The 26,008-nt window shown below is 36.7% G+C and overlaps 1 protein-coding gene across 1 annotated transcript in view; it reads left to right on the plus strand.

Annotated features, from left to right (window-relative positions):
* LOC140168015 (gamma-aminobutyric acid type B receptor subunit 1-like) overlaps window positions 1–26,008 on the plus strand; it is a 68,709-nt gene that overhangs the window by 27,226 nt on the left and 15,475 nt on the right. The window contains exons 4-9 of the mRNA XM_072191322.1: window positions 6,780–6,881; window positions 7,213–7,278; window positions 8,738–8,929; window positions 24,080–24,313; window positions 25,045–25,108; window positions 25,496–25,582. Of these exons, the coding sequence (XP_072047423.1) occupies window positions 6,780–6,881; window positions 7,213–7,278; window positions 8,738–8,929; window positions 24,080–24,313; window positions 25,045–25,108; window positions 25,496–25,582 (745 nt within the window). The remainder of the gene's footprint in view (window positions 1–6,779; window positions 6,882–7,212; window positions 7,279–8,737; window positions 8,930–24,079; window positions 24,314–25,044; window positions 25,109–25,495; window positions 25,583–26,008) is intronic.

A 26,008-nucleotide genomic window follows, 5' to 3' on the forward strand; every position in this document is an offset into this window, starting at 1 on the left:
TTTATGTTTTGGGTTTCCTTTTCTGAAAGAAAAACAGAAAAAACATCCAAATTGAACCCAAAAGTGTTTGTTTTTTTGGATCAATTATCTAAAAAAAAAAAAAAATTAAGGTAATTTTCCAAATTCTTGTGTATCAGTGGTTTTAAATAGAACTGAACATCAAATTTCAGTCATGGACTCAAATACTGTACTCCAAATGAAACAAGTTGTAGTTGTGTGAAATTTTCACTTTATTCACATTGTACTTTCTTGTCATCTATTTACAATGTATCAGGTATAACTACATGTATAAGGAGTAACTGCCACTGGAAATAATTGTGTTTCTTAATCATTCACAATCTGTGTTGATGTATAATTAAGGTTTCCTAGTATGCTACTTGCAGTTGGACACAAATCTTTTCCCCATCGTTAGTTAACATGGTATACAATTACTAGGTGTAAGAAAAAAAAAGTGTAACCAAACTTTAGGGGACTTGTGTACATGTAGTTTTACAGGTAGTTTGTTGTTCTATTGTTGCATAAAGCAAAGTTCACATGTTTGGTAGTTAAATGACCAGTAAACCAAGGGTGGAGGAGTGTAGTAAAGCTTAAGATTGTTATTCGTGTAGCAGCCGATAAAGTTAGTGACAGCCTGTCACCCACTCAGGTCATAGGTTAATTAAGGAAAGCTCGTCCTCTGATAAACATGGCGTGGTACTGAAACAACGAAATAAACACTGCTGAACTAATATATGTTTGTCACCGCATTCCTCATTGGCCACCTCCTATTTGGGTTTACCACACATTCCAAAAACATTCTTGAAAACTTGATACAAAACATTCTAAACATAATGTTATTTTGGGGTTGAAAAAATATTTTGCGAAAAATGTTTGCCCAAAATATTTTCAATAACGTTTTAAAACGTTTTCATGACCTTTATATAACCCGACATTTAAATGTTATTAAAAGGTTTTGAAAAAAACATTTTAAGAACATTTCTGTGTTTGCTGGGTTCAAATATTTTAACATAATGTTATTTAAGTATTGACAAAATATTTGGCAAAAATGTTTGCAAAAATAGTTTAAAATAACATTTTTGAAAACATTTAAAAAATATTGTTGTAGTGTGTTTTCATACAAAACGTTTTAAAACGTTATCATGACCTTTATATAACCCGACATTTTAATGTTATTAAAACGTTTTACCTAAACCAAAAGCCAAAATATAACTTATTTAAAACGTTTTTAAAACGTTTTTGTGTTTGCTGGGAAATTACAGATTTATGTAAAATGCCTTATTTTGTCTTAAATACACGGCTTTTGGCTGAACCACTGGCAGGCTATGTTAGCACATCTGTGACAATGACTACAGTCTGCCGGTTTCAAAGGCCTTAATCCAATGTTGTTAAGCACATTTTAATTGGACTACGTAACTGATCTGCTTCGGTGATTGCACTGACGCTGAGCAGTTTTGTAAACAGCACATTTTGGGGACTAAATTGAGATAAAAGAAAGCGATCAAATTATGATATAAATTCCTTGAAATTTTGATTATCAACAACGTGAACTTGGACTCCGACTTTTAACCATCGCAATCGGCCACACGACGGCTGAGATGCAAGCGAATAATCTCCGTACATAAACCTGTTCACTTCAGCACAGAAACAGTGGCAAAAACAGAACTCGAATAGCACTTTTTCTTGAATTGTTCCCCTCCGGATTTAGGTCGAGACAAAGCTTTTGAGAAATTCAGAGAAAATTATAGGACAAGAATTTATTGCACAATAAGCAGAAGCATGTTTTACCATCGATATGTAAATCTCAGCCCAGTAAAATCATCGATATCGATCTCAATGGGCCACTCAGCGCGATATGTACGCTATACTTTTTGTACACAAATAATGTTCAATTCGGCACAGAAACCGTGGCGGAAACAAGAGTCAAAAATACCTTTTTATTTGTTTAGATATGATTTGTAGAATTACACACAAAATTGCAGGGCGACAAGTATTTCTTAGTCAAAGAGAAGCACTTTTTATTCAGTATTGAAAATCTAAAATTCGATCTCCATCATGATGGGCCACACAACCAGCGCCTATATATATGCATTCGCACAGTTTCAGATTTAGATTCAATTTCAGATTTAGATTCAGATATGTTTTCAAAATATTCGCAGAAAATTGCTGGACGACACATATCTGTGAGTGAAAGAGATACACTTTTTACCATCGCTATTGAATATCTAGATCCAGTAAAATTCAAACTCACATTCATTTCTTGACTAGCGACCTATGTTCAATCATTCTATTCTTAAAATGAAAACAAAAGAAACCTGTACAAAGTAATGGGAGCGTCGTTTGTTGAAAGGGATGTATTATGTTGCAAAGGATTCTGGGAAGGGTAAGATAGTTTCTCTGGGTTTTGAGTTGAAAAAATAGGACAAATACCAAGATTTGTTATTGCTTCTTGAACATGGGGAAAATGCACTTATTCACTGCATACCAAATATGGTCTGAACCCTTTTAAATAGTTATACAGGATTTGACTGACGGGAGTTTTGTGAAAGTGAAAGTTTCTAAACTACCCTGTCAAATTTTAATTTTCTTGCTTTTCTTTAAAATTCGACCACCGTTTGGGGTAAATCTTACAGGATATTTCAGCTATATAAGTTAAAACCAAATCTAATCTGAAAAAACTGGAGAAATTCGTTGAAATTTAAGCCAGAGTTGACAAAAAACCGAAAACGATCTGAATTTTGATGATTTTAACGATCATCCGAATGAGAAAATCACTGAATTGGCCTTTATGTTTAATTAACTGATATTTTACCATGTCCTTTTATTGGGGGAGAAAATAAGCATGAATGACAGGAGTAGGTGTGTTTTTGTCTCAATATATCTAAGGGTTAATATTAACAAGAAGGTCCTAACTGTAATAGCTGCCCTGTAGACATTTGACAATTGCTGCATCAATCCTACATGTATATTATATCTGAAAATATAACAGCTGGCAGCTATTGCAGATGTAGCCTTCTTGCACTAACCCCTGGCCTTTCCGAATTTCCGTCTTCTTAAGTGTTTTTTAAACATAATTTAATATACTTCAGTTTTGAGAAAGAATACTAGCTCTAACTGAGCAAGCTGAATAGAATAACGCAGACAGACGTTGAGGTACGTTATCTTGCTTTATTGCTTTGCCGAGTAAATTCCATTTTTATCATCAAGGACAATGAAGATTTAAAAGAAAATAACCCATTTAATACGTGTGAGGATGCATTTAACTGCATGTGTCTGCAATAAGTCTTGTCAAAATACCACCATGTTCCGAAATTGAAGGCTATCTTTTAGAATACCCTACCATTTTTTGAATTCCGGGTTATTGAAATAATACGAGTCCTACTTATCTGCATTTTGTTGAACAGAGAAGTTCTATTGTGTTTTATCTGTTATATAAAAACGCGTCACTACAATCAATATAGGGCATAAAATGGCAAATTGTGGAGCTAAAACATTATTGGTATAAACGCTTAAAAAGGTCTAGTCGAATATGAAATGGCTGATACGTCGGTATGTCATCCGAGGGACTAAACTTTCTGGGGGACCACCAATGTATTGTTACAGTAAGTAGTACAACGCCCAGCTATTCAAACGACTTTCCTTTTGTTTAAGTTCCACTATTTTTCAAAACTAGCATTTTAGTTCAAGGCCAGATTGTGTGATCTAGCATGTAGGCAAATAATTCTGAAATGACCCACGTCCACTATCATTCTTTTCATTCAAATCTATTTCATATGCATCCTAATGCATCCTAAAAACTCACACAAAATCATGTCAAAAGTCCCGGAAAAATTGCGTAAATCCAAAATGGCCGCCCCGGCATGGCCGCTTAGGTAGAGGTGAAATTTCAAAGTTGGTCAAACTGCTTACATGGATTCTGGTGCATGGTGCAAATAGTGGTGGGTTAAGGGGGTACTACACCCATTGCATTTGTATTAATTTTTGTGACAAAGTGGTATGCAAAATGAAGGGGAAAATCTTCTCGTTCTATTGGTGCATATCGGTATCAATGTAGCTTACATGCTTTTAAAGGTAGAATACTACTTTGTCCAATTTTTTTCTCATTTCTTCACAAAATGCAAAATGACCCGCAAAAACGCAAAAAAAATCCAATGGGTGTAGTACCCCCTTAACCCAGTAAGTTCTTCCTGTAATTAACCTTGCGTAATGTCTAGTATGGGTATTATGTTTTTCAAAATACAATAGAGGCCCTGCATGAAATTATCGATTGGCTCCAAACAAAGGATTTGAGCCGGTGTCCTTCAAACTGTTATGGCGGAGTGCAGTCCATTCAATCAAATGTTGTCATCAACCTATTTGATCGTAGTCATGGTAGTGCAGGGTTATGTGTGTGAGAAGAACTGTCACGGTAGATTGCAATCATGCTTTTGTTGAATGCATTTTTGACTATAACGCCCTGCACTACAACGTTCTCGCGGTACCGATGCATTGAACCATAGATGTCAAAGAATGGCTGATCACTCGCACCTGTAAAAAGAGCGGGATTGTATTCAATCTATGTTTGCTGACATACACAGGTGATTAGTGCAATCTACTTGTAGTGCAGGGCGATCTATTCAAAAATTGTATTCCTCTATTGCTATAGTAGTTAATCCGATTATGACGTCATCAAACATAGATTGAATACAATCCCGCTCTTTTTACAGGTGCGAGTGATCAGCCATTCTTTGACATCTATGGTTCAATGCATCGGTACCGCGTGAACGTTGTAGTGCAGGGCGATATAGTCAAAATTGTATTCCTCTATTGCTATGTTAGTTAATCCGATTAACTACGTCACTTCTATGGCGAATAGTATATCAGTTCAGTTGAATTGTATTCACATAATTGAATATATGAATACAAAAGCCACCTAAGTCCATACTTTGGCCAAATTGAGTTAAGCATGGGAAATTGTTGCTATACATAGGCCTGTCATATGCATGAAAGAACAACTCAAATTCATTCTCTGTGTCTATTGGGCATGTGAAAAATAGCATGTATGAAAGAATCACCCAATTCCATGATTTGAGTCTTGTAACACATTGATTGAAATCCAGTATGTATAAAAAGTCCACTTGTAACACATTCATTGCTGGAGAATGACTTTTGAACAACAAATGGGTTTAATAAAGGAAAGTGTGTGGTTTATATTACATGGCAGAATGCTTATCAACATTATACATACCTGTGTGCTTTATTTTGTATTATCTTACTAGTGGTAATCTCATTCTAACATTGTTGTCTTTGTATATGATTCAAAAAGTCCAAAATTTAAAATGAACCCCACGAAGTCCCTGAAATGCTAATCGTCATACCTAATACAGGTTAATCCACTCATTTGCACGTAAAACTTACCATATTGACCAGGTAAATCTAACTGAAGGAATTAAAATGATACACGGGTTTTTCTCTCAAAATAACTTCGCATGGACTTAGGTGGCTTTTGTATTCATGTATTCAATTGGTTCACATTATACTTTACAAAACCTCTCATGCACTGCTGATATTTGCTGAACATCCAAACAATTTTGCACAGTGAAATACTTGCAATTCTCTTTTCTGCAAAAGTGATTGAATATAAATGCAGGTTAACTCTGCTTTTTTCACCCTTTCTCGTGAATAATTGAATCAGTCTATTCGTGCAGGCCATTTACATATTCATCGATATTTGCCTGGAAGGTCATAGGAGATTACTATTTAAACATGTGAAAGATGTGCACTTTAAAGAATGTGCAATTTAAGCATGCAGATTGCAGAATGAATAATCTATAACATTTTATCTGTTTATCACATCCTCCGAAAGGTATCTATAGATGTACAGAGGGTAATTTTTAACACAGAATCTGATATTACAAAATTCGTGATTACAAAATCGTCTCGATTTTAAAGTCGAGTGGTCAATCACTATCAGAGCTGAATCACTCTCTGGTATTCATACCTATCTGTAACACTTACGCACTGTTGACACCCTTTCTTTCGTTTTCATGGATTAAGGGCTTGGGTATGAACGTTTGGACAGTATTTTTTGTGGGACATGAGAACACATCAGACATATAGAACTGTGTCCAAACGTTCATGCCAGAGCCCTTAAGGCGAAGTTATTACGATAAATCGAATACATTGAAAGTACGGAAACTTAAATATAGTTAAATTTTGGACAATACGCTGCGATCTAGTGTCTATGGCGAGTAGAAAATCGCTAACTAGAAATTGAGTTTGGGCGAGCGATGGCGAGAGAACGAGAGTGATCGCTTGCCTCAAACGGCAAGGCCTGCAAATGTATTTCAAGTTCCAAGCATGCAAATCCAAAGTACTGACAATTCGGTAGATTCACAATGCGATGCGCCTCCAGCGTTTGCTGGGGAGAGGTCAAAATACGCAGTGCATATTGGGAAAACGTCGCCATCCAAAGCATGCGTAATACGAATACAACACAGGATCACAATGTCATTGTGTGTTTAAATGTTTCAATAATGATTTTACACGCGAATGTGCAGTGAAAGTATAATTTACAATTACAGTAGATCTAGTTTCTTCTATTGATTACACGGAATCATTAGTGGAGTTGTTTTCAACATTATTGTTCGCGTGAGAATCCAATGGTGGATAGAACGGCGATGTCGACCCCGAAGGTCAAAAATTGCACTAGAAAGAGTAACCGCTGGCGGCGCACCGTATTGTGAATCGCCAGAATTGCGTGTTAGCCACTGACATTGTGGTATCACTGTTAACGTTTCCAGGTATCCAGTAATCTCCATCAACTCTTGGAAGAATCTTCCGTGTCAGTTCTTGCAGCTGAAAGTTTTATTGCCGATCCAAAAGACGCCATGAAACGTTTAAAGGTATACGATGCGTTGTGTTTTTATTCGTCCAATTTATCACCCGATTGTCATCATTATGCTCTGATTTTCTTCTTGTTGTTCCTGCTCGAATTGGCTCCCTTTCTGTCAAGTTATACGTACTATCTTGCTTTTCTTATTTGATGCTTTGATTCAGATATTGATAAATTAATCAAACAGTGTGTTTTGTTGTGCATTCTGAAGTGAATTTTGGCCTTGAGTAGTTAACGACTCGTATACATATATTTCAAACACGCCCCTGAATGAAATTGATGATCAGGCACCCGTAAGAGTGTACTTCCAATACTTCTGTGCAATATCTGACTTTATACAGGATAAAGATGTTCGAATTATCATTGGCAACTTTTATGAAGCTGCAGCCAGGAGAGTATTCTGTGAAGTAAGTATTCAAAATGAAAGTATTATAAAACCCCGGGAAACAAACGTGCTGCAGTCTTGTGAGTCTTGATCTAACTGGATGATGAAAATTATGTACAGAGTTGTTATTTGTCGGGATGGTAAAATCGTGATTTTATTAACATTTTTCGTAATTGACCACTTTGTTGCCGTTGGCGGCGTTTGGATCTGCTAACTCCAATAAGGCCGGAGTTAACGCAGTGGAAAATTGAAAGAGAGGCCAAAGATGTAAATTACATGTAAATTACATGTAAATTACATGCGCTCAATTATGCAAAGTTAATTTGCCAAGTAACTACAGGGTGAGTCAAAAAAGTGCAATGGAGCAAAGAATCGATACTTATGTAAGGACCAAGTTGAACTTTCCCATTATTGAAAGTGTCTATAAATGCCACACTCAATAGTCACCTTTTGTGAAAAAATGAAGTGACTCGCTTCTACCGTTTAATTTTTATGAATCCTTTTGCTGCGATACCCAATTTCATTATTTGTCCACGAAGTACCATGTATTTTGAATGGGAGCACACAATGCACGATAAATGTAGCAGCTCTGAAACTGGCTTTAACTTAAATAAGGTTGATTTTTGCGTTATTTTTATTTCTTTTTTCTGTTCAAACAAACTTTCTAACATTACTTTAAGTCCTTCATACCTCACTCGACTCCAACTCCAGTTTTTTTAATCCCAATATGTCCAACTTATTGGATATTTTGATATTCACTCCACTTCAATTTGCGCGCATTTCATTTCGACATTTGAAAAACCCGCCTACAAATTTATATGGTTTTGATAGAGAATAAACATCTTTAAAGTAAATGGAAAATGGAAATAACAACAAATAATGTTTCTTCTCCTTAAACAAGACCAAGGGCAATAACACTTTGGGTGCTCCATTTTATTTCAATACCAATGAGGTTAAGAAAATGGCATTTTTAGATGTCTCTTGGACAAACATTAAAATTGGGTATAGCACTATAAAATGTGTCATAAAAACAAAACGGTAAATGATAATTCCTTGATTTTTTCACACAAGATCACTAATGGATATGTTAATTATAAAATGTTTTAAAAACTAAAAGGTTCAACTCGGTTCTTAAATAAAAATTTTTCTCTATTGCACTTTTTTTTTACTCACCCTGTATAATTAGGGTTAATTTCTTGACAAATTAAAATGAACGTTAATAGCCTCTAATTAATTATGCAGATTAAATTTAGCAAAATGCTAAAAACGTCATATACTTCTATTATACTCGTACTCATGTACCAAGTCTCAACTAGATAGTCCTTATAGTTACTAACTTGGCAAATTAACTTTGCGAATTGGGAGTAGACTCGTGTCCAGACTTGGCATAACAAAATGCCAACGATTTTAAATTAGGATTGCAACGAATCAGTTGGGGTCAGAATATAGAATAATTTTCTCTTCCCGTTTTAAAATAAAAGGCTTACAAGCTTGGAATGTACGGACCAAGATACCAATGGTTTGTGATAGGATATTATACTGCGAATTGGTGGCAACGACCCGAGTCAACACTTGATTGCACCGTGGAACAGTTATACGAAGCAGCAGATGGATATCTAACGGTCACTTGGGGCATGAATGGAAGGGAAGATATACCCACTGTCTCGGGAAAGGTAAGCACGTTGGAGATTCTGGCCCCTTATCCTGCTCCTGGACCATAACTTGACGACATACCTCATAGAGCAGCTATTAATTACTATATAATGGAAATAATTATTATACTTCCAATTTATACAATCGATATAGGCCTAGTTGTTTTCGTGTTCATCTCTCTATCATTCTATCTTGCAAAATGAGTAAAATACAAATTAGAAATTTCCATCGAGACTCGAACCACCGACCTCGAAATACCAATTCCCATACATTCCGAGACACCAGATCCAAGCATTCCGAGTCATCAGATCAGGGGCGTAGCCAGGCGTAGCCAGCTTTCTTGGTCAGGGGGGCGGGCAAAATAAAATTTTTGGGGCACAGACAAAAAACATTGCAGTTGCATCATACAATACATAGAGACTGTATGTCTTCAAGCTTCCCGAAAAGGGCCTTATTGGGATGATGTGCGCGTAGCGGAAAAAATGATATTTTACACTATTTTCGGCCATTATCCGGCTAAAAAGGGCTTTATTGTTAAAATGTGCGCGCGTAGCGCGGAATTTTTTTTGTATTTTACACTATTTTGGCCCTGAATTTTGCTAGCAAAGGGGCTCCTTGCCCTTTTTCTTTTCCTTTGCCCTCCTGATTTTCTCTTTCATTTTTTTGTCAGAGGGGCCCTTTTTTCTTTCATTTTTGTCAGGGGGCGCTCTGCCCCCCCCCCTGCTGGCTACGCTACTGCATCAGATAGACTCCAGACAGATTTTATAATACTTTATGATACTTAAATGTATAGACCATTCCTATAATTAACACTTTCCTGTCGTCATGGGGTGAACATCAATATAAGATAACTACAGCGAGAACAAGAAGGGCATCGCATGATTATACAGTCATGAAAGTGAGGACAAGAAGAGCGTAATATCGATGTTAACCCAGTGGCGGCACCAGGAATTTTTTCGGGTGGCATGGGGGAGGGCAAAGGGAATTTCAGTGGGGAAAATCGACAAATGTTGCGCAAAATTGCCGCAAAAAGTGGACATTTACGTAATTTGGGGAAAGTGCCAATTCACTGTTGTTTGATGTGATCATTTATTAGTGTTTCAAACAAAACATCATGTTCAACCCAATACTAGGCTTAAACAGCATAAAGCGGTATCATGTATACTAATGTATTATAAGAATGGTGTATACAGTAACGGTTTAAAGCCTGATATTAATACTGAATTATGCGGCTTTCAGGCGATGTTAGTTTCTTATGGTACAGGAGCAGGTAAAATGACCAGAATCTAAAAATTAGCAAATGGTTATACACATTCATTCGATATTATCCACCAGTTCCACTTGAGTGAGAGGGATACTGAGCTATAGTTAGGGGAAAAAGTTCACTTTGGTGACCACTCTCTGGCTAGTAAGGTTTGACGATTGATTCGACTTCTATGGACCATTTAGAAAAAAATAGCCACCATGTCCCTCGCGAAAATCCCGGCATTTTTCGCTAGAGGCCAAAATCCAAAATGGCCGCCACCACCATTTTGAAAATTTAAGTTTTGAACCAGAGCACCTATAATCATTCACAAAGACACTTTTTCGGATATGTCGAGTACAAGGATTCCGATTCTGACATTAGATTGACATTACGGCATCATTTTCACCCAGAAATCCAAGATGGTGGCCGGCACCATCTTAAAAATTTAGTTTTGAACAAGAGGACCTTAAATCGTGTACAAAGACACTTTTTTGGACAAGTCGACCACAAGGATTTCAAATTTGACATTACTTTGACATTACGAACTCATATTTACCCAGAAATCCAAGATGGTGGCCGCCGGCGCCAACTTGAAAAAAAAATAAGTTTTGAACCAGATTACCTAAAAGCGTGTACAAAGACACTTTTTCCGGTAAGTCGACCCCAAGAAATCCGAATCTGAAATTAATTTGACGTTACAAAATATTTTTTGCCCAGAAATCCAAGATGGCCCCCATTTGGTAGAGCGTAAATGTGATTTTTGAATGAAAGCAGAAGCATAAACGTGTCATTTCCGCCTTATCTGGGGTTCATGTCCCTTATATGGGGTTTAAACTGCCTTATCTTGGGTTTACATCCCTTATCTAGGGATAAGGCGCCTTACCTGTGGTTTAGACGGCCTTATCCTGGGTTTACGTTCCTTACCTGTGGCTAAGATGCCTTAACCTTAGCATATCGCAGTCTAAACCCAGATAAGGCATCTAAACCCCAGATAATGCGCCGTAACCCCAGATAAGGGACGTAGACCGTCGATAAAGCAGTGCAACCCCCAAATAAGGCGCTTTAACCCTAAATGAGGAACATAAACCTAAGATAAGGCATCTAAACCCCACATAAGGTGCCCAAACTCTAGATACGGGTCGTTAACCCCAGATAAGGGTCGTAAACCTCAGATAAGACATCTAAACCCAAGATAAGGCGCCTTAACCCCAGATAAGAGACGTAAACTCAGATATGACAGTTTAAACCCCCGATAAGGCGCCGTAACCCCAGATAAGGGACGTACACCTCAGATAAACCCGTCCCAACCCCAAATAAGGCGCCTTAACCATAAATAAGGAACATAAACCTAATATAAGAGAAGTAAACCCCAGACGGCGCCTTATCTGGGGTTTAGACTGCCATATCTGAGTTTACGTCTCTTATCTGGGGTTAAGGCGCCTTATCTTGGGTTTAGATGCCTTATCTGAGGTTTACGACCCTTATCTGGGGTTAACAACCCTTATCTAGAGTTAAGGCACCTTATGTGGGGTTTAGATGCCTTTTCTGGGGTTTATGTTCCTTATTTAGAGTTAAGGCGCCTTATTTGGTGTTTAGACTGCTTTATATGGGGTCTACGTCGCTTATCTGGGGTTACGGCGCATTATCTGGGGTTTATATGCCTTATCTGGGTTTAGATTGCGATATGCTAAGGTTAAGGCATCTTAGCCACAGGTAAGGAGCGTAAACCCAGGATAAGGCCGTCTAAACCACAAATAAGGCGCCTTATCCCTAGATAAGGGATGTAAACCCAAGATAAGGCAGTTGAAACCCCATATAAGAGACATGAACCCCAGATAAGGCGGAAATGACACACTTATGCTTCTGCTCACATTCAAAAATCACATTTACGCTCTACCAAATGGGGGCCATCTTGGATTTCTGGGCAAAAATTATTTTGTAACGTCAAATTAATTTCAGATTCGGATTTCTTGGGGTCGACTTACCGGAAAAAGTGTCTTTGTACACGATTTTAGGTAATCTGGTTCAAAAGTTATTTTTTTCAAGATGGCGCCGGCGGCCACCATCTTGGATTTCTGGGTAAATATGAGTTCGTAATGTCAAAGTAATGTCAAATTTGAAATCCTTGTGGTCGACTTATCCAAAAAGTGTCTTTGTACACGATTTAAGGTCCTCTTGTTCAAAACTAAATTTTTCAAGATGGTGCCGGCCACCATCTTGGATTTCTGGGTGAAAATGATGCCGTAATGTCAAACTAATGTCAGAATCGGAATCCTTTTACTCGACATATCCGAAAAAGTGTCTTTGTGCATGATTATAGGTGCTCTGGTTCAAAACTTAAATTTTCAAAATGGTCCATAGAAGTCGAATCAATCGTCAAACCTTACTAGCCAGAGAGTGGTCACCAAAGTGAACTTTTTCCCCTAACTACTATCAATTCATTTGAAATCTAATAGCTGATACCCGAACACCCCTCTACTCAAATGGTAGTTACTATATATAGTTATTATGTTGTACTTCAAGTGAAAAATATATCGATACACTATCCGTTTTATTTTATAAAGAACAATGCAAGAACTCAAGTGGACTTGGGAGACAAAAATAAAACTGCATATGCATTGATATGATATACCGTAAAACCTCGTCTACAAGCATATAGAGTGCTTCTGATAAAAGCTAAATTAATCCAGGCGCCATTATGGAATTAGAGGAAATAAATTACAGATCCAAGCACATACAAACAAGTATTATTGTAAGACCAATCTATTGAATTGGAATATTTACGCATGTATCGTATTAATTTAACTTTCATCAAAAACACTATATATGCTTGTAGACGGGGCTTTACGGTAAGTCATTTAGACTTCAACAAAATCATATCAGTCATTGACCTTATTCATAAACGACGAAACAAATCCCGTTATTAATAGAGGAAAATCCTCACCTGCGATTATGGTTACGCAATATTTTTATAAAATCTATCCTCAAATTTGATGCAGGTAGCCACGTTCAATTTTTTTTGCTGAAAATAAATATCGTAGGAAGAAAATGCACAGCGCATCTTAAAGGTAACTGCTGGTCTAAGGATATTTTAGTAATCGTTTTATTCTGAGTCAAAAGGAAACCTTTATTGCTACAGTCTGTCCACTTAGAAGTACAAACCAAATCTGTGGCATCGGGGGTCGATGCTTTGCGTCACACGCGAGCGCGACGCGACGCGTAAAGAGCGTGGTGCACAAGTCGCGCAGCAGTTGGCGCGCCAAAGAAGCATTGCACTGAAATAATTATTCTCATACCTCCAGTTTCCGAGGTCTATTTACTTTGTACTTCTATGTGGACAGACTATAGTGGGTTTTTTTTTTTTTTAAAGCATTAATATATTTATGTACTTCATAAATTTGCAAGAAAAAAAAAGAAGAGAGGTATTGATGAAAATCATAATTTTTTATTCCGTAATATAAGGTGATCAATATTGCGTAATTTAATTTGGATCCAAATGAAAAATCGAGGTGGCCAAATTTAATCCTTTACATGCAGCAAATATTAGCTTAACATACATTTGACAATACAAAATATATGGTTGTAGATTTTTAGTTTGGACTTGGTTCCAAAACTTACAGGATAAAAACCACACTAAAAGGCAAGTTAGCTCAATCGATAAGGCGTTCGACTATGGTGCGAGAGGTTGCAGGTTCGAACCCTGGCGGTGATTTAGTACGCTGGGGTTAGCTTGAAATTCCCCTGGACAAGGAACTTTCGAAACTCGGGGAGCTGATCCTGGTTGCGAAGGTTATTTGTGGAATGTCTAGGGTGTGCGCTCTTGAAGCTGCAAAGTCCCTGTGTTGTTGTCAAATGGGTTATAGATTGATATGGGACGGAAGTGGTGCGTTGTGCCTGTGCTTAGTGCACTGCGGTTTTTTTTGGGGGGGGGTTAAATACAAAATGGTTTCTTATAACCTTATGTTTCTTTCGACTACATTTTTGTCACACACGCTATTTTCAATACGTAATAAATTTGACTAAAATTATAGAATTTCTATCACCAAGTTTTACGAAAATCTGATTTTCAGTTTCTGTAACTCTAAACTTAATTTCCACGAATGTTTTAATGAAAACTGATTTCTTTTGCAAGATTTTAATATAAAAAGTAAGTTTTAATAAAAACGAATTTCTTTATTTCCATTTATGAAAGGAGGCATGCGCATGTGAGTGTGACATAATTAAATTCGATGTTTGCCAAAATTTAATAATCAACTATTTTATTATGGTTAAATAGTTTTAAAAACGTTCCAGGTGAGCTAAAAATAGGGTAGTGTTGAATTACATTATTGAACCATTATCACTACATATGATTGAATATCCACGCGTAATCCACTAAGAATATTCACTGTTTTGCGTATAGCTAAAATTATTCATTTTCTTCCAATCACTTTTAATAAAGCGCCCATTTTATCTTATCTGATCTACTCAATCGAATATGATAGAATATGATATATGGTAGGCAAAATCAAATACTAATAAAAAAGATGATTGTTCACTATATCACTTAAGGCTACATGCTCTTTTTGGTTGAAATTTTTGGCGGGAAATAATCCCGCCAAAACATTAAAGTAATCTTTTCCCACAACTAAATATCATAGTCAGGAAATTAATGATGCATCTGGTAGCTTAGATCATAACTTTCATTATACTTAGTTGCAATTATCCCAGAAAATTCTTGATTTGTTTTTACAGAGTCTTGAATTGTCGATGTTTTTGATCAAAAAACATCACTCGGTGTATTTTGAAACTCGAGGCATTAACTCTTCTCAAATTAGCCCCAAATCATAATTTATCATATGCACGTGTAGCAAACACCAATGGGAATAATTGGACGTTGTTTGCGGAGCCTAAATTTGGTTTGATTTTATTTCACAATAATTCTAAGGGTGAGAATTTTGACTTGACATTTCCTTTTTGGACTTCCAATTTAAATTCATTGATATGTGATATTTTGAATAAATAAAGAGTACGCTTACCTTTCTGCAACACTTCCCGGTATCATTAAGCATCTGCTGATAATCAACATTTTAGATGAAAACAGTCCCTTCCTATCATTTTTGAACAAAATAGGGTTCAAAAGTACGTACACTACGCGTATATAATGGCACAGCGAGGTAATGAAGAGAGCTATTTACGGTGGGGTATCTATTGTAAGCTATTAGGGTAGGCCTATAGTATATCTTCCCGCAAGTGACAAGATGTGTCAAGCAGGTGCATACATAAGGGCGGTATATTCAAATCAAACGGTATTGTCTGGATCATTGAGTATCGATTGCGCACGTATACAGTAACACGGATGTGTGTGGTCCTCCCCAGGTTTTGACATGAATTACAAATGACGTTGTGAGAGACCCAGCGTTTTCATTTTATTATTTCAAAATTAATCGTCGTTTATCACTAGTCCTAAGAGTCGTACCAGTTCAATTCATCAAAATTTATTTGTATTAAATGAACAGACAAGTAGAGTCATATGTCTTTCTATGACTGTATTCCTACCAAAATCTGATTTTCAATACACTAGAAACGTGTTGATATGTATATCTTTGAAAATCGACGAATGTTAACCACAGTCACCGTGGCACAGTAGGCATCTTTAGCATTCATAGTGCAATTGGCAGTGGTTCGAACCCTGGTGAAAATTTTAGTATTTTTTATTCTTTTTACTAATGCGCTGTGCCGTTTTTCAAACACGCCCCTGAATGAAATTGATGGGCAAGTACCCTTAAGCGCCTTGAGTTCTTTTGATGTAATTGCGCTATATAAGAAATAAATATTATTATTATTATTAAACAATTGTTAAAAAACGTCCGATTGCAGATCAAGCTAGGAAGCAGCCACTCCACGGCTATGGAATTTCACACACTATTTGAGCAACACTTTTTTCACACGTAAAACCGTTATTAGCACGTAATTCCGTTAAAAAATATATCACTTTAACATTAAAATTGTCAACCCTCGTGTTACACTTGCACACTATTTTTAACGTGTTCACATGCTATAATTTTGAGTTTCGTAACTTTGAACATTTCCGTTAAAACATTAGCACATTAATACATTTTCACTAACGTATTTTAATAAGTGTTAAAATTTTTGGGATTGGTGTCTTTGGAAAGATAATTTCATACATAATCGGTGATAATCAAAATGTCTCCCTTTCATTCTTTTTTTTTTTTTTTTTTTTTTTTTTTTTTGATGTAGGAACGATTGAAAGATTATTACTTTTTGACCTTTTCTTTGAGATGAACTTGGGTGAATATTATCCCCACATGTTTCTACAAAATATTATAAAAATGGAGGTATATAATACGCAAATAGATTCATCAGGATTTTCCATCAAAATTGTACGAAAATGATCTCACACAAATCCAAATAAAGGTGATGTTAACATACCTCAATGACGTTTTGTGCTGTAACACAGCACTTTCTCAAATTGAATAACCAGCTTTGACCTTTGACGTCGGCTGCTTCCTATTGGTAGCTAACGTAGATGGCATTGTCAATAACTGGTCATAGATGTGCGGAAGGAAGTAGTTACCACAATCCCTGTTGCTCTTTCTTATCCATATTGATTCCTTTATGTGTCTTCTTTTTCGGTTGGTTTCAATGTCTCTTATTTTGGCTTCGTCCCAGCTTATAACATGATTGTCCTCAGCGAAATGGTCCGTGAGAGTGGATTTCTTAGGGGCGCTTTCGACTGAAGTTTTTCCTTTGGCCCTGGCATATACATGGTTTTTCCGATGCCAAATCATTCAGTTTTATGTTCTTTCATTCTTGTGCCGAAAAGTCTGGAAGTTTCGCCGATATAGGATTTTGGGCAACCTAAACGGGGAATTTCATACACGCAATCTGCTGTTGTTTTGGTATCCGTTTTGTCTTTGGGATGCACCAGGTGATTTCCAAGCGTTTTGTGTGGTTTAAAGTTCGCTTGATAAACGTGTCTCTTGACAATTCTTCTAGTCTTTTCCGACAGGCCCTGCTTGTAAGGGAGGTACACAAAACCACGGCTTTTGGTGGTTTGAGATTGGTCAATACTAGGATTCTGAACCGTTTTGAAGGCCCACTTTGGGTAGCCACAACGCGAAAGATCTTCCTCTATTTTTGATTCCTCCAGCTCTCTGTCTTTCTCCTCGGTGACCTGTCCATTCCGGATAACACTACGCTTGTGTTGTAAAGGGATGGTGAGATTGGTAGTGCAGATATAATGTGTCTTGTTTCTATATACTAACAGTTTAATTGTCCCGTCTGATTTCCTGACAATTAGCGTATCCAAAAATGGGATTTGCTGATTTTCTTCCTTTTCAATATGGATAGAAAGAGGGGACAGGCTAATACACTCAGGGATTTGTCACTGTAACAAGTTAATTTTAGCATGAGACTTATTATAGCAAATCAGTCCACACCGTTACTGTCCAGCAACATTGTATTTAGTCATATTTCTAGTAGTTACACATCTACTTGAAAGTAGCCTTTGATGTGATGTGTGTTGCCGACTACGGTTGATTAATTTTCACTCCAGAATTGAAACCATATCCAATGTTTCTATAGAGAATCCCTTGAAAGTATGACACGTGTGTGTTAAGTACCTGATATTGCTCTGAAGGGATACCACACGTGGATAATCCGCCCATTTTGGAACATATGTGACGTGTCATGTCAAAAGGAGACACTTTTGGGCAGGTTATGAATTTTGAGGTTTTTACATATCTTAAATATAGAGATATTTTGCTCCATGTAACGCCGTTTTCCCAAATGAATTTGGACATTCCTAAGCAAAGATATTGAGTTCGGAAGTTATGGTATTATAAAATTGGAAATTGAGATATCGGCCTTTAAAAATATTATTGACAATGTTGAGAGTGGAATTAACTTGAAAATGTCTCAAACAATACAAGATGCCAGTTACATTCCGGTCTGAAACTATCAGACAATATTTTTAACATTAATAACATCACAAATTAGCAACAAACCCAAATTGTGAAAAAATCACCCACCAGCAGATTTTTGGCTATTTCTCCATTTACGATCCTGCCCAAAAGTGTCTCCTTTTGACATGACACGTCACATATATTAATTATTTAGGAGAGTGTTTTAGGATTTTGTTAGAAAAGGGATGATTTTTGATCATCTATATTTTACTGTTTTATGTATTTTCCTGTTATTTCCTGCAAACCTAATAAAGATATTTTGATAATTGAAAATCGTAGAGGTTGAAAGCGTGCAAAATTATTATTTGCCTGCCATGGAACTTCGGTCATATTTTATTTGAAATAAACTGGATGTTAGGACCTGCATGCATGGTATGCATAGTATTGATGGTATACAGACACTGACCTTTCAGAAAAAACTAGTAAGCAGCAACTTCTGTATCACACTCGTCATGGGTTCGAACCCTTTTGTTGTATTTTATTGTTAAACCTAAATAGCGTGATTACTTTTGATTGAGCGGCAACACACATATTTTATTTGAGGATAGCTGGATCTATCTCCTTTCTTTACATCTTCTCTGGTGTAACCAGAGAAGATGATAAAAGAGGAGGTCGCTCGCTGCCCACATCAAATAAATAATGTGTGCATCCGCCTATTGATGGAAACAATGATCTAATCCGATTGATCAACTAATACGATAAGTGGCTTTACGAGTCACGACTGTCTAGCTCTAAACGGCGCATGCACGGATGTCAATTTGTTACGTCAGTTGACCGCGAAATATAATTTCTGTATTGTTTGGCATGACCGGCTGCTAAGTTTGACCCGAGTTCCATGTGAAAAAGACCATCACTTTTGATCCAAATAGCATTTTTTGGACACGTTTGGACACAAAACGGGAGTATATGGAGAAACTGACACGAGTTTGAATTACTGATTACACTAGTTTTAAGTTTCCGTAAACAGCCGCAAATATTCAAATGATTATCATTTAAATTTCTTTTTCTTTGACCTTATATTAATTTTACTGGAAAATTAATTATGCTTGACTTTCCATAACTTAACAAAACTTTTGAATTTTTAATGGGAGTTGCGATATATATAATGCTTTTTCACTCGTTTAAAAATCATGGTCACCCTAGTTAGTATTATTTTTTTAAAGAAAAAAAAAAGCAAGATTTGACTGCCAAATTGGGAATTTAACGATGTACTTCCGTGTGTGGAATATTTTCTCCACTAAGAGAACTACTAATCAGTCGAGCGTGTGGCGGATGAACAGATTACCACAAAGGAATATTCAAGTGGTGTTTGAAGTACTCCACACAAAGAAAAGTGAATGGAGGTTAACTGTGGGCAATCGGATTATAATGTTCGAGCGACCTCCTCTTTTCTCATCTTCTCTGGTGTAACCAAGGAGGATAGATAGAAAGGAGAAGAAATAGATTACGTAATGCTTTGTTCCTTTGATGCCGATTAGAGATTGCGACAGGCTATTCATAAAAGTGGTACCATTGTTTCGAACAAAGGGGTTCCGCCATTAAATTGGTCACTGATCCGGCATCATATTAACGCTTTACCCAACAGGCGAGTATAAATAAGTGACCACAATACAGTCATGTGAGCCTCATGTGTAAGGGCAGTCATGTGTAAAGTGGTACCATTGTACTCACGTATCCCAAATGTGCGCTTGTGCGGGTCTGAAGTCTATAAAGGAGGATTTAGTTGTCGATGTAATCTTTTTTATCACCCACCTGACTTTAGGCGCTTCATTTAAATAAATTGAATGCCCCTGCTGATCGACTACACATCAGAATGTATTAGCTGCCAGGTCCACATTTCTATAGTATTCTATAATGGTAATCGCTGCGTATACATGTAAGTATAAGTATAGGCCTATAAAGGTTTTTTTTTTTTCACAAATGTCCATTTATTTTTATTTCAAGAAGGAGATTGGCATAGAAATAGTGGAAGGGGGTGGGGTAGATTCTCCCCTGTGAGAAGTCTTGAGAGGGGATATGAGGAAGGAAAAGGGGAGGGGGGATATGGAGAATGAGGGGGCCTACAGGAAGGGAGAAAGATGACAAATGAAGAGAAAGAAATAATGAGAAGTAAATAAAATAATAGAAAGATAAGGACATATTTATATTGGAATGACAGGAAAGGATAGCGAGGGAGTGATAAAGTTAGTGTAGGCCTAGGAAAGAATAAGTACAGAGAAAGAAAAGAAAGGAAAAGAAATGTAATAATAATTATTATAAAACTTAACACATAACAGCACTAAGCAGCCATTCGATGACACCAATGCCGTTATGTGTTACGTAATTAAAAAACCCAGTCAGATGTATTTCGCACCTGCCAAGCACAAGTCACCCAATTTCGAAAACTGATGGACGTTGCATGCATGAATATTGATTGACAACATTTTCCAATATGTCAGCGCTCTAAGGCCCTGTATCCATAGGCTGTTCCCTTGTGGCGTGTGCCCTTGTTCCGTGTTCACTTGTTCCCATGTGACCTGCCACACAGACAACGAACCTTTGTTTTGCTTAGTGGCCGTATCAAAACAAAGATTCGTTGTCTGTGTGGCAGGTCACATGTGAATAAGACACAATAGAACTAAGAACGTTGCAGCCCGCTGAGTGTAACCTGCTTGTAGTGCAGCGCGATATGTTCAAAATTGTTTTCACCTATTGCTATTATTGGATACCCCTCGTAGGTAGTCATTTCTTATTAATTCAAAATTGTGTTTACATTGACAAAATATCGAATTTCATTTGGAAAGAAATTACTTCTTAAAGTTTTACTTAAAAAATACGATTAAATATAAGAGGTCATTCTTACCGAATGAAAATCGCGTTAATCGAGGTTTTAAATGAAGGTGTAAGATGACATTTTTTCCAAAATGAAATCGAGTTTTGTTAGTGTAAGAAGTAATTTCTTACAAAATCCAAATCAAGTTTGTAAAACATAGACCTAATTGTTAGAGGAATTTTTTTACAAAATGAAAATCGAGTTGCATTATAAGAAATCTTTCTTATCAAAATGAAAGTATTGTACACGTATAAAATGTGCCAGAAGAACCCATGAAATTGAATAAAAGAGCACATAGGCCTACTTATAGTTCAAATTAAGTCAAGAGTTCTTTAAAAAGATGATATTATATACATAAAAAACTTGTTTTGTTCAAATTTTATCAGAGTGGGATCGGATTATTATCAGAGAAAATTTACAAGTATAAAAAGATTTATTTTAACTTTATAATCTAAAATTACGTCCAGGTCAGCATACATCTTACGACACTGGTTGTACCAGTATGCAAAATTAAGTATAAATATTACTATTTGATTCATTTACTTTATTTATTTGTGGTATAGAGGGAATCACAGATCAGTGAATACAACACCACAGATAAAAGCTGTTTGATTTGATTCCTTCTTTAGGGAAAAACAAGTATAAAAAACTCAAGTTTAAATCTCAGGAAGCTTAAAAATTTTAATATTAATTTTGTTATCGTTACGCTACTGATTAAGGCATTTACAGCTTAGTTCCTTTTTTTTAGTGAAAAACACGTTGAGAATTAGCCCTCTCCACGCGGGTGTCGACTGCAGACGACAAGTCTCAAATTTTCTTTAAAAATTCAAAAATATCAGAGTACATTTTCATTATCATATTTGGAATCAGCATGAAAAATGCATTAAAATGAGTACAAACAAGTCTAGTATTGGTTCAGTGGTTCTTGAGATAGCTCTTGATATTTTGAGAAAATGTCTCAAAAGCTATGATTAAGGGGGTTCTACACCCCTGGCCAATTTTGTGCCTATTTTTGCATTTTTCTCAAAAATTATAGCGCATTGGTGACAAGTAAGATATGTATCTACCAAAAAAAACGTTGACAACGTAAAGAAATCAGCAAGTTTTAAAAAACCCACCTCGGCTCACTTTTTGAAACTTGGTCCCATTTGTAAAATCTAAAACAATTCCAGAAGTGTTGTGTATCTTTAATGTGCAGATGCGATATTAATTTGTAAGCTTCCTGGAACGACCTGAAAGGTTATTATCTTGTTCTTGCATGGTAAGCCAATATCCTATTGTGTTTTGTTTTATAATAATCATGATTAATGATTGAATTAAAGTATTAAACGAATAACAAGTAGGCTTGTAATCTTGTTGGAAACGCTGTATTCTGTTGAAATAAAATAAAAACAGTGATTTGCTGTTGGTGTTCAAAATGGGACCAAGTTTCAAAAAGTGAGCCGAGGTGGGTTTTTTAAAACTTGCTTATTTCTTTACGTTGTCAACGTTTTTTTGGTAGATTTCTTTTCTTTTTATGAATGTAGCCAAGCAGCTCCAAGCTTGGAAAGTCATCAGGTTACGAAGTGCTCCATAAAACGAATAAAACGAAAAATAGATGTTTGAAGTTGCTATTCTTGATTCATGACAATAAATAATTAAACAAACTTTATCAGTCGTTTATTTTTAAAACTTGCTCGTCACGCGTGACTGTAATGTTAAGAGGCGTACACAATGATCAATATACATTTTAATATACTTTAATAATTCAAGGCAACGTAAATATGTAAAGAAAATGTAAAATGAACAACGCACACCCAATGTTGACAATGCCAGAGAGACACAGAGAGTAAGTCCGATTTAGGCCTATACTTCAAGTCGGAACTGGTAAATGCGCATAAGCGTCTAAATGCCCCGACAAAGCAAGATAATCGTGTTTTAATGTTTGTGGTTCTTTGTAGTCCTGCGGGGCAATCTACTTGGCTATCCGAATTTCGCGGTTTGTGGTTCTTTATAGCCCTTCGGGGCAACCTAGTTGGATATTCCTATTAAGCGGCGGTTGTCGGCGATCTTTCGTGGTTTGTGGTTTTCATCAAGCCTTGCCATCTATCGGGAGCTAATTTATAGTTTAAGCTTGTTGGATATCCATATTTCGTGGTTTGTGGTTCTTTGTAGCCCTGTGAGGCAATCTAGTTGCAGATCCAAATTTCGCGGTTTGTGGTTCTTTATAGTCCTGCGGGGCAATCTAGTTGGATATCAATATTGAGCGGCAGTTGTTGTTGATCTTTCGCGGTTTGTGGTCTTAATTTGTTGGATATCCATATTTCGCGGTTTGTGGTTCTTTATAATCGATAGGCCTGCAGGCAGTGAGTTTTCACCAATGTGCTATAATTTTTGAGAAAAATGCAAAAATAGGCACACAATTAAGCAGGGGTGTAGTATCCCCTTAACACGCAGATAATTAAACATGTATCCCCATACAATAGCTGCCATAGGAAATCTTACTGACACCATCTGGTATTCTGTTAATATGTAAAACAACATTGCGAAAATAGTACGGTACTAGTAATGAATGCATACCAAATGAAAATGAAGATCATGTTTTGTGGGTGTAAATGTAAGAAATCATTTCTTCAGCTCATTGTCTCTCAATGTAAAAGAGTGAACAACTCACTCCGCGAAAGAGTGATTCACTTATAAAACCATCAAAAAAGAGTCAACTGTGTTTTTTAACTTTAAAACCACTCAAAAAAGAGTGAAAACCACTCTAAAAGAGTGAATTTCAACTCGTTCAAGGAGTTAAATGAAGGACAACACGTTTTGTTGTCCTTCATTTAACTCCTTGAAATAGTTAAAATTCACTCTTTTAGAGTGTTGATTACTCTTTTAAAGTGGTTTTATAAGTGAATCACTCTTTTGGGAGTGAGTTTTACACTCTTTTAAATTGAGAACAAAACCCTATCTCCATTAGCACCTCTGGGTAATGTTATTCATAAGCACAATTGCATTTATATAGATACGGCTTTGTTGCACTGAGCCATCGGTGTATTTAGTTTACGAAAATTAGTATTGATTTAGTTAATCTATAAGGAAAAAACAACTTTTATCAAACACATATATTTATATACACTCATCACTTTTGTTTCTCTATTTAATTTTTGTACAGACCCCAGGAGAGTTCCGCGAAATGATAGCCGACATAGTTGGTCACGGTATAAGTGTTGATGGTCAAGACCCGGCAGCTAATGCTAATGATGCAATGTGGGCGCTGGGATTAGGTTTACACGAAATCTACAAGTCAAATTTCACAAAACGACTGGAATCATACGTCTATGGAGATGAGGTGTGGGCTGAGGTCATGAAGAAGTACATTGGTAGAGTTCATTTCTACGGAGTGTCGGTAAAGCATATTAATTACAGTTTGTCCACTCCGAAGTACAAAGTGACAACGCGCGCGTATATACAGCGCGTAAACAGCTCGCAGTGCTTTGTCTCTGCCCCAGACAAACAAGTGATATGTCTATGGTCTCTGCTGCAGGTATGCGTGTCTTCAAAGTCGGCACAATTTTTGCGTCCGCGTCGGTACTTTGTACTTCAGACTAGACTGACTGTACGTCTTTCTCTGTTTGTCTGTCTCCGGGGTCTGTCTGTCTGTCTCTCTCTCTCTCTCTCTATCTCTCTCTCTCTCTCTCTCTCTCTCTCCCCTCTCTCTCTCTCTCTCTCTCTCTCTAGTGCCACACCGTCTGATCCCTGTCATCGAATGCAAGATAATTCAAGTCATGATTCATGCGTAACATTACTTTAACAAGGAGACGAATCGATATTCGCCATTCTGCCAAATTATCTGCACACGTGTACACCGTGACAAAGTAGACGGAAATTTAATTAAATTTATCAATATCAAACAGGTAAGAAGATGTGCTGACGGTATAAACGAAAGTATTTACGAATGGGATGAGAATGTTCCAAATTGTTCGGGACGGGTCGGGTCGGGTTGGTATTTCGGGGAATGACAGGATTACGTATTGATATTAATTGACAATGTATCAATAATTTTTGTTATAGTTTGATCAGTTCGTAATATGCGGGAATTATTACTAATTTTGACTAATTTGCATCTTACAAACTCAGGGACCGGTGAGCTTCTCTACAGAAGGTGATCGTATTGGCCTTTTTCTAGTGGAACAGAACAGAGGTAAACAAAGCCTGATATTGATGTAGACTTAGCTGCTTTGGTTGAGTCATGATGAAGAAAGTTAAACAATTACTCAAAGCTTATTTTTGCTTACCTGAGAGCTTTCGGAATGTATCACTATTCCTTGTTCACTCGGTTGATGGACTGGTGAATATGATGCTTGCTACTGGTCAGAAACCGTCAGACCGTGACGTGAGTCACGAGTTGTAGGTTCCGTAATAAGCTTTGAGTAATTGTTTAACTTTCTTCATCAAAGCCTGATATTCTTATGCATTTAGTTCATCTTCTCAAATTTTCAGAAAGCGTAATACTAATATGTCAATTATATCATAACAATGTAGAGTTCGAAATTTCAGTTTTTTTAATTATTGATTATTATCAAATCAGATGGAAAAGAAGAAGTAATTGCAACATACAAATCTGGAGATCACATAAACTGGCTCCTGTCTTTGAATGACATTTGGAAAAGGAATGGTGAGTATGAATTTGCATTGATATTTAGAGAATAATGGTATTGGTTTTAGCCACTGGAGTACATCTATCGTCTCATATAACACGGCCGACATCATTATTTCTTCGCCTCGTTGTTTTACGCCAAAATAAATCTCTTTTGGGATGAGACGCGCACTGTTGGCGTACTGCAAATCTTCTTCGTTCTGGCTGGATTAGTAGCACCCTGCGTACGTAAATAATTCTCGCTATTCTTGTTTGTCTGGGGCTATTCGCAATAAGGGCGTCGCCAGCGGTTTGCGATGTAATCGTGATGTATCATGGGAAAGGTCGACATCCAAGTCCGCGCAATACGAATATTACCATGCTATTACATAGGAACACGTGACAATATTTTTTAGTTTGTCAAAATAAAGGTGTTACACGCGAATCGATACTCAATAATACTTA

The sequence above is a fragment of the Amphiura filiformis genome, chromosome 13 (assembly GCF_039555335.1).
Source record: "Amphiura filiformis chromosome 13, Afil_fr2py, whole genome shotgun sequence".
Classification (NCBI taxonomy): domain Eukaryota; kingdom Metazoa; phylum Echinodermata; class Ophiuroidea; order Amphilepidida; family Amphiuridae; genus Amphiura; species Amphiura filiformis.